The 9,730-nt window shown below is 44.0% G+C and overlaps 1 protein-coding gene across 1 annotated transcript in view; it reads left to right on the top strand.

Annotated features, from left to right (window-relative positions):
* The window catches only part of CACNA2D3 (calcium voltage-gated channel auxiliary subunit alpha2delta 3), an 866,841-nt gene that overhangs the window by 401,140 nt on the left and 455,971 nt on the right, over window positions 1-9,730 (top strand). The window contains exons 7-8 of the mRNA XM_080820180.1: window positions 1,503-1,563; window positions 1,662-1,812. Coding sequence (XP_080676306.1) covers window positions 1,503-1,563; window positions 1,662-1,812 — 212 coding nt within the window. The remainder of the gene's footprint in view (window positions 1-1,502; window positions 1,564-1,661; window positions 1,813-9,730) is intronic.

Raw genomic sequence — 9,730 nt, 5'->3', positions numbered from 1 at the left:
GAATTGCAGCTTTTTCTTGTCCCAGTGCAGCACACAGGGATGGGGCTGCGATGGGGAGGAAGGGTGGCCCAGCGGGGAGGGGTGGAGCAGGATCGGGGTACAGTCCTGGTCTAAGAACACTTACCACGATTCAAGAAACAAACATCCCCTGAAGGTTTACCATGGGTCAACACGTTAAAAAAGAATTCTCTTTATTGGGGTTCAAACCAGTGCTTTGTGAAATTGGAACATTACCTAGCCTCACCATGGGTATAATTTCATTTTGTATTAAGACCTTGCTATCCTAACTATACTTGGCTTTTATACAAAGCAGTGTATTTGTTATTTTTAAATAAACTGTGTTCTTGTCCCTTAGTGTACAAAATCATGTCAGATTTATTTTGTCTTCGTGGCCTAATGACCTTCAATTCTCTTACTTCTCGTTTCTGATTTGCTATAGGAAACTCTGTAAATTAGGCCCATTTGTAGGTGGGGCATGTAGGTACAAGGAGAACAGAATAAAATAATTCTCTGGGCAGCGAACTGCCATCTCATGGCTTTCTGAATACTAACTTGGGGGTGACATGTCAAGCACATATTATTATTTCGACATGGTCCAAAAGCTGGTCATCAGTAATTGGATGGAAGACTCCCAATGTTACCATCTGAGTCAGGATTTCCTCCTGTGAAAATCATTTTTCTGTTTTATTTTCTTCCCTCTAAAGTCTGTATTTTAAATCCTCCATCCCTGGCAGCACTGATGGCTGAAAACAATGATTCGCTATCTTATTTTCAGGCAGCAGCCACTTTTCTTTTTAAATGAAATTTTATTCTTAACAGTCGGGTTGTAAATAGAGAATGTCAACCTTGGACCTATCCTGACCAGTCTGCAAACCACAAGACAAAGGATATGGGATCCCATCTTACACATGGGGAAAACTCCCCAGGATTCAAAGCCTGAAATTCAAGCTTTGTAACACAGCATAATTAGGGCCATTTTTTTCCCATCTCAGTCTGGAAAGCCAGGCCAGTATTCCTGATTATAAATACAGAAGTGAGGGGAGAACAGACCTACGTAAATTCTGGGATGGAAATGTAACAAGACTTTCTACCCACCATGCGACACACATTGCTTTGTCCAGACACAGGGACATGGCCTGATTCTACCCAGAAGTCTGTGAATGATGCTACCAGGTCTAGCAATTTACTGGACAGTGAGAAAGACCACTGGCCACGGGAAGGGGCTGGAGTCACGTCCTTTGTTGACAGACAGCACGTTACTGAAGATGTGCCTACTCTCCATCAGGTCTTGGAGCAAATGGGCTAAGGCCGTGTTTGCAATACTGTTCGGCCCTAAAACACCCTCCCAGAGCTGGCGATGGAGTGTGTGATGAGCTCTCACGCTGGTCATTGCATGTGATTTTTCACCCTGTCTGTTCAATCAGCAAAGCAGAGCAGCCTTGAAATGCTATGAATAAATATTTGAAGTTTCTGGGTTTCTCATAACTCCATTTTTCTTCTAGGGATTAAATGGGAACCAGATGAGAATGGAGTCATTGCCTTTGACTGCAGGAACCGAAAATGGTAGGAAATGGTCACTCCTCTTAGTTAACATTTTAAAGAGAGAACTCATAGAGAGGTTTATTTTTACTTCATTTACACTTAATTTTCCTCTGACCTAGGTACATCCAGGCGGCAACTTCTCCGAAAGATGTGGTCATTTTAGTGGACGTCAGTGGCAGCATGAAAGGCCTCCGTCTCACTATTGCGAAGCAGACCGTCTCATCTATCCTGGATACGCTGGGAGATGATGACTTTTTTAACATAATTGCTGTGAGTGCAGCTGTTTTGTGCTTTTTCTGCACTCTGGGTTCATCCGATCTTTTAGCAGAAACCGTTTCCCATTCTTATTGCTTTTGTACACACAGCATTGGATGTCCCGCCCGAGATGAGGGCCAGTTAGTCCCGTGGGGGTTCACTGAATCAGGAAGTTGGAATGGCTTTCAGAGCCTGGGAGAGCAGTGGAGCACCATTTCCTCTCTGTACCTGGCACTCAGACACTGCCGTCTGGAAGAGTAGCACCAGATTTGGTTTTCCATGGGGGCCAACCTTTTTGGAACCTTGGGGAATTAGACCTTGCAAGATGGTCCTTAAACAGCTAGTGGAAATTAACTTTAAGCTAGATGAGTCTGATGACAATGATAGTAATAATAATCATGAGGCTGAAGCAAGTAAACTGAACTGTCTAAGGCTCCCCGAACACTTGATCTCAGCTTTGGAAACAGAAGGGTCATTTATTAAGCGCCTACTGAATGCTATTAGCATATCTTTGTTCCTCACAGCAGCTCTCGGAGGCAGGAGGCGGTTTTTGGCATTTTCTCAGATGCTGCTGGGGTTGAGAGGGTCATTGCCTTGCCTGAAGTCCTAGAGCAGGGATGTGGGAGACCCAGAGCCAAGCAGGGCAGCAGTTTGCTTCCTGGAAAGGAGCAGTGATTTCTGGTTCTTTTTCCTCTTCTCCCCAGTTCTGTGGTATGAAGTCTCTCCCACTCTTTTCCCAAAGATTAGAGTCACAACGAGCCTGCTTCTTTTCCCTGGGTGCTTAACCAGGTTCTCGTGTCTGGTGGTCAACTGAGCTTTGCCCATCACCTCTACTGAGGACGCCAATTGGGTGCAGCAAGCAGCCGAGGCAGTGCACAAGGGGACAGCGCTTGGGCTTTGGGGTCAGGACTTCGTTTTGAACCCTAGTTCTGCCACATATAGCTAGCTGCACATCTTGGGGCAAACCACATGCGTCCGAACCATCAGCCCACCTGCTGAAGCTTGAGTACTCCCCTCACCCACACAGTTGCTGCCAGATTCAGATTACCTGAGCCCAGGCACAGGAGGCCCCACACTGAGAGCAGGATGTGAAGGAAGGGGTGTTATTTGAAGAGCCAGGCAGACGGGCTCCAAGCGTTTGGCCTGTGTGGCTTCCCCGGGCTCCTGAGCAGAGTGCGTCATCATGATACCTTCTCTCTGCGCGGTCTCTGCATGGGCACAATAGCTGCTTTTACTTGCGGGGCAAAGTTTGCAAGGGGAAGGGCACGGGGGTTTAAAGGACATTGGATTTCTATTGCATTAAGATTGCTTGACTTAGTGTCCTGCCTGCATGCTTCTGATCAGACTGAGCAAGAAGGCGCTGCTGCAGACTGCCCATGATTTATACCTCCCGATTTTAAAAAGCCCTAAAGAAGAAAAGGAGGAGAGAGAGAAGAAGAAATTCCGTGGGAGCAGGAGTTAGTTTATTTATTGCTTATTTATTCAGCTAGACCCGGTGCCTGGGATGGTGCCTGGCCAAGAGTGAGGGTTTAAATATGTGTTGAAAGAATCATCCCTACAGCCCACTCCTCCCTAGAGTCCGATGTGGATGATCTCGTCGGGGCTTCCCCCCAGCTCCGTGCCACATGGAGTGGAGGTGGAGACACCACGAGGCAGAAGCCACCAGCTTGAGGTCACACAGCTGGAAGAAGTGGCCCAGGAAGAACTCAGAAACTGCCTGGCTTTCCCTCATTCTGCTTTGTGAGCAGAAGGGAGACTGTTCAAACAGAACTTGGGGTTTCTAAGTCAAGCCAAGTTGCTCTAGTTACCAGTCTCCTTGTGAATATGCAAATGTAGCTCGATCCCCCACACATCCTGAAGCATTTCCAGATAAGAAGCAGCTAATTTGGGACTATCTTTCTTATTAATCTTTAATTACTCATTACAGAAGTATCAGAAATTAGCGTAGTAAGAAGTGCTAACTAATTACATGGTGGGTTCTTTATCAGTCAGGATTTATTGTTCTGTTAACAAACCAATCGATTGAAATAATCTCTGTAAGTTCATTAAGATATACAAACAGTGTCAACTCCATAATGAAGACGGAGTGATTAAGATAATTAAATGTAGACATGCTAGTTATTTTAGAATAGTTAAGGGGAAAAAAAGTTTTTTTTTTTTTTTTTGCTCCAAATTGTCCCCTTATATAAAGAAACCCATTAGAGGTCCCATTAACCCTCACTGTACATCTGCTTGTTAGTTTTCAACATAAGCGATTGGCTTCAAGACTATTTACATAATTATTTTGATGAATAGGGAGATACTCTGATCTTTTTTTATTTGAAGCCTCTATAGTAAAATCCATGAACTCTGTCTCCCTAATGGGTAAAAGAATGGATCAAATTTGTTCATGATTTTGCATTTAAAGGTCGAGGTGGTAAAAAGCACCACTAATTAACAGTAACTTTTACACATTGATTGTTTTATTATAGACAAGGTATACGAAAATTTTAAACAACTCCGAAAAGTTCCCCTTCCTTTGCTGTTTGCCATTGTTCCAGTTCTGACATGTATATGAACATACATAATTTTTCCACAGCAATAAAATCCTATTTTCTGGAATATTCAGCAACTTGCTTCTATACTCATATCGTAAGCAAGTATATTTGAAGAATAGAGCATTTCTTTCTTTTTTTTTTTTAAGATTTTATTTATTTATTTGACACAGAGAGAGAGTGATCATAAGTAGGCAGAGAGGCAGGCAGAGAGAGAGGGGGAAGCAGGCTCCCTGCTGAGCAGAGAGCCTGATTCGGGGCTTGATCCCAGGACCCTGAGACCATGACCTGAGCGGAAGACAGAGGCTTAACCCTCTGAGCCACCCAGGTATTTCATCACCTCTAGTTGACGTTAATTATTTAACCAGTCCTCCTTTGCTGGGTATCCCGCTGTTATGGGTTTCTTTTCCACTCGAGAGTACTGCAGAGAATGAACTTGGGCATGTGTTTTTGTAGTGTTGGGTATGCTTCTATTGAATAAAATCTAGAAGTGGCATTGCTGCCCCAAAGGGTATGCACATACTTAGGTATTATGAGGATGTCCCTTAATAGGCTGGTGTAATGCTTACACAATCAGAAAGCATACAGGCATACCTTGGAGATACGGCAGCTTTGGGACCAGACCACCGAAATTTAGTGGGTATTCCGATAAAGTAAGACAAATGAAGTTTTTGGTTTCCAGTGCGTATAAAAGTTATGTTTACACTATACTGTAGTCTGTACGTGTGCAGTAGCATTATGCCTAAAAAAACAATGTGTGTACCTGAATTTTAAAATACTTTATTGCTAAAAAATGCTAACCATCATCTGAGCTTTCAGTGCTCATCCCAGAGCACCATCACAAATATAATAATGAAAAAGTTTGAAATATTTGAGAATTACCAAAATGTGACAGAGACACAAAGTCCGTAAACACCATTGAAAAAATGGTGCCCATAGCCTTGTTCTGCAGAGAGTTGCCACAATCTTTAAAAAGTAACCTTGTAAAAAAATCACAGAATCTGGGAAGCACAATGAAACAACGTATCCCTGTATTAGCTCCATCTGCTGTAACAAAATACCATAAACTGGGTGGCTGACACACAGAAATGTATTTTCTTACAGTTGTAGAGGCTGGAAAGTCCAAGATCAAGGTCCAGTAGGGTTTGTTTCCTGTGAGGATTCCCTTCCTGACTTGTAGATAGCCCCCTTCTCACTGTGTGGGAGGGAGGGAGAAAGAGAGAGGGAGTAGGCTTGGTCGTGTTTCTCCTTCTGCCAGCGCTAATCCCATCATGAGGCTGGACCTTCGTGACCTCAGCTAGCCCTAATCACCTGCCAAAGGCCACATCTCCAAATATCACCACGCCGTGGGATAAGGCTTCAACATGAAGTTGGGGGGAGGGGTGGACACAAGCAGTCCATTACATCAATTGACGATTCTAGATAGTGGGTTGATAATCGGTGGATCTCCATGTGTATTCCCTGGAATTGTCTCTTATCAAAGCTAAGTATGTTTCACCAGTGATGCCTTGCCACATCATGGTGGTGGTTTGTTTGCTTGTTTGTTTGTTTTTGCCATGACCTTATATTTCTACACTGGCAACATTGCTCTGGTAATATGGTGTATGTAGGTTTTTCTGCTTATTTAAATGGTTACTTGCCTCCATCTAGAGGGATACCCCACTGCAGTCTCTTATAAGGACAGGGGGATGGGCGGTCTGAAGCTCCGTCCAGAATGCCCTGGAAATCTGTTTGAGGGGTATTGTTCTTGTCGGCTGGATTCCATTTACGGGAGAGGACATTATCATTTCACCCTTCATTACACCGTCAGCTTTCTCCTGTTGCCTGGGTAGATGTGTGAGGAGACATTTCAGAGTTTTAGAGAGAAAGTAAAGAATATATTCTTGTTTTTCCATGGCAGAAGCCCTTGTGTGTTGTAGGTATTTGTTTATACAAATGTACTTCATCATTGCCTCTTGGTTTTCAGGGCCGTAATAGGGAGGGGAGGGGAGGGGGGCAAATAGTGAAAAAGCCTTTCCTTGGCCATTTCAGTCATTTTTGCATGTTTGCATGTTTGTGTGAAGCTCATTGACTAAATGCATCTTATATATTATACTGAAAAGCTTCCAATTCAGGTCTTTCCGGAGAATAAACATGAAACGATAATGTTAAAAACTGTTTTAGCTTTCATGGGCAGGGTATTGCAAAGTCTAAGACTGATGAACTAAATGATCGAATTATAGAAGAATAGAAGAAATATGAGAGTGATTTTGTGCAGCCGAAGTTAAAATTTAAGGTCAAACCACTGGTGCATGAAGAGAGATGTCACTGACAAGAGAAAAGGCATATTTTTCTGATTTGCTTTGAAGTCTAACTACAAGCCATGCATTAAATTAACAATATTATCATAAAAATGAGGGTGCTAATTCTGTCCGATGCTGAAATTTGAAAAATGATTTTACGGAAGCCTAAGCCATGCATTAAATGAACACAGTATTAACTGGACCGATATTGTTAAATCAATTTAAATGCCTCCTACAGTCTGTGTTTGTGCAGAGCTGAATAGAGAAGAGCATCATTTGTTAGTTCAACCCAGAACTTTCTGGTGCCCTGGTTTTAATTTGCAGGATTTTCTTTAGAACCGTTTCTCCAGTGCTTTGTCTGCTATGGATTTGCTTTTTTAAAGTAATCGATTCCGTATTAAAAGTATGAGGATGGTATTTTCTTGCAGTGCTCATTTGTTCTGTACTACTAATTACGTCCAGTCGTGTTTCAAATTACACAAGAAGCTTTTGTAATGCAGGAGATCCCTGGGATGCCTGTGTTGGTGAAAATATTGTGGGTTCATCTGCTTCGTTACATAAGCCCTACACATTTTCATTCTAAAGGTTGTTTAATCAAAAGCGCACCGATAAAACCATATAAATATTTAATGGGGTTCCAGTAATTCTACATCACTTTCTTGCATTGCATGAGCATGCCAGCATTTTAATTCTATGCGCTTTTTGTTTTGTTTGGGTTTTTTTTTTTTTTTGAACTTAGGATTCTCTATAATGTCCCCACTTACTTCATTTACTTTTTGTTTATCTGCTTTTTGAAAGGGGTGGAGAGTCTCTTTTTTTCTTTTTTGTTTCTTCCTCTGTGTCAATTTTTTTTTTTTTTTTTTTGTCTAGGCTTTGTTTCTCTTCTTTTCCCTCTGTAATCTTCTCTATAACTTTTCTTTTCATTTCTTTGTTCCGATTATTCATTAACAAATTCTGTTCAATGCCAAGAATTGAGTATTGTACTAGGGCTGCCTCTGTAAATAAGGAAGACAGGTTGTCCCCCCTCCCACTCCGTGGAACTTGAGGTTTTGTGTGTGTGAGTGCTGGGTGTGGGAACAAGTGAGAAGCTGGTGCTCACAGCAGAGTGGGGCCATGCTGTCTTGGAGGGAGCAGGGAGGGCAAGTAACCAGCTGGGGACTCAGCCATGGCTTCTTGGAAAAGGTGATGACTCAGGGAACACCAGGACTAGGGGCATCTACAGGAGGAACAGGCTATTTGCCGGTGGTGGTCACTCCTCCCCACCCACCCCAGGAAGTACAAGCCTGGTTGGATTGACTGAAAGGTGTTCATTGTCTGGACTTACTGGAGTTGGGGGTGAATGGGGGAGATGGAGTGGACGTGGAGGTGGTTGATGATAAAAAGAAGGGCTGGACTGAGAGAGGTGGGCTAGACCCAGCAGGTCAAATTCTAGTCCCCATAGAACAATTGGGACTTCATCTACAGACAGGGGAAGACATGGAGGGGTCAGTTGCAGGGTGATCTGTGGGGAGGTCCCCCTAAAGTTTCTCCCTTCTTAGGTCTCCCCTCATCCTCTTTCTTAGGCAACTCGTGGTCTTCTTGTTAGGTCTGAAAGCTCCACTGCTTCCAACCTGAAGTGCTGCTGAGTTCTCACCATCACCCAGAGCCCAGAGTCAGCTGGTTTTCACTCTTGGCCTTTAGGCTTTGATTTACATGAACCAACATGCAACACAATTCTACACCAACGCCAAAGCTTGTGTGAGCCTTGGTGGGTGAGCCCAGCCCATTTATTCTTTGTGTTTAGATCCTTCTCCAACACGTTCTGGCCATTCATTGAATGAAACTTGAAGCTTGGCTTTCCTATTTTAGATCATCATTAAAATTCCCATTGAGGATTTTGGCGTGTCCTTAACATGGTAGATGTAGGGAACGGTTACAGGGATTTCACAGAAGGAAGGAAAAGGCAGATGACGACGTGTCCTTGCTGTCGGAGTGCAGAGTTGTGTGGTTGGCGTGGGAGAGAGGGAGGGAGTTCCCAAGAGTTCCCAAGAGGAGAGATGGGTGGGATGTAATCTAACCCCTGAAGAAGATCATGAGTTTACCTCAAGTCTGCTTTTGTTTTTCGGATGGACCATGGTAGCATCCTAGATGAGCACTTTTTGTCATGAAAAGGAAAAACAGCCATTATCTTTAGATGTAATGAGCATATTCTTCTACAGAGAAATGTAGGAGAGAGTGGTTTGTGGTCATTCCCCAGTGAAGGTCATGTGCCAGTTTAGCCAGTGTTTTATGTCCCTGAACATAGCGATGCTTAGTTGATACTTGGTGGGCAAACTAAGGACCTAAGAGCTCCATGGTGGATCCTTCCTGGGAGGGGATTTTCTAGTACTCTGGATGCACTATCTTGACTCTATGTCTGCTGAAGACCTGGTCACTGAGAGGGTTCAGAGTGTGCCATAGAGTGGGACAGTGGACAGCCACACACCCAGGTGGTTTCTGTCTTTGACATTTAGACAGTCCCCCATGCCTATGGGTGTATCACTCCCATCCAATGAGGGCAGAGTCTGTACTCTCTAGAGGTGGTCAGGGGCACATGACCCCTGTCCTCACCATCCCCTGCCTGTGTTGACTCTTCACCAAATTACCTCGTTTCATCCTCACGGTGACTTCACAATAGAAGTTCAGTTACACTTCCAACACAAAGTTCAACAGTCCTCAACACAAAGCCTGAGACTCAGGAGAGAGGCCTTGGCCAAGGTCACCCAGGTGATGTGTGGCAGAGCCAGGATTTGAACCCAGGCCTGCCTGCCTCCATTGCTTTAGGTTCACTGCTCTACCTTTGTGTGGATCAGAAGAGGAGAGCCAACCAGAAAGAAGAAAGGGAGAAGGAGACAGACGTTGGCCATGTGGCAGTCCTAGCTCTTGAAGGGGTGAAATTTCTTTGCCCATCTTCGTACCAGGTGGTTGGTGGGCTGGCTGGACCATCTCTGGGGATGCCTGAGCCCTCTCCTGTCTTGTGAGGAGACTCTTCCCATTTCCCAGAAATTTGCAGGAAGGACCACCCACTTCAAGGTGGAGACCGAGATGACTGAGTCCCTCTCTAGGGCTCATTCTTGGTAGTGAGATGGAGCAAAAGCA

Source organism: Martes martes (genome assembly GCF_963455335.1).
Source record: "Martes martes genome assembly, chromosome: 1".
In the NCBI taxonomy this organism is placed as follows: Eukaryota; Metazoa; Chordata; class Mammalia; order Carnivora; family Mustelidae; genus Martes; species Martes martes.
This window is presented reverse-complemented; position numbering and strand designations above follow the sequence as displayed.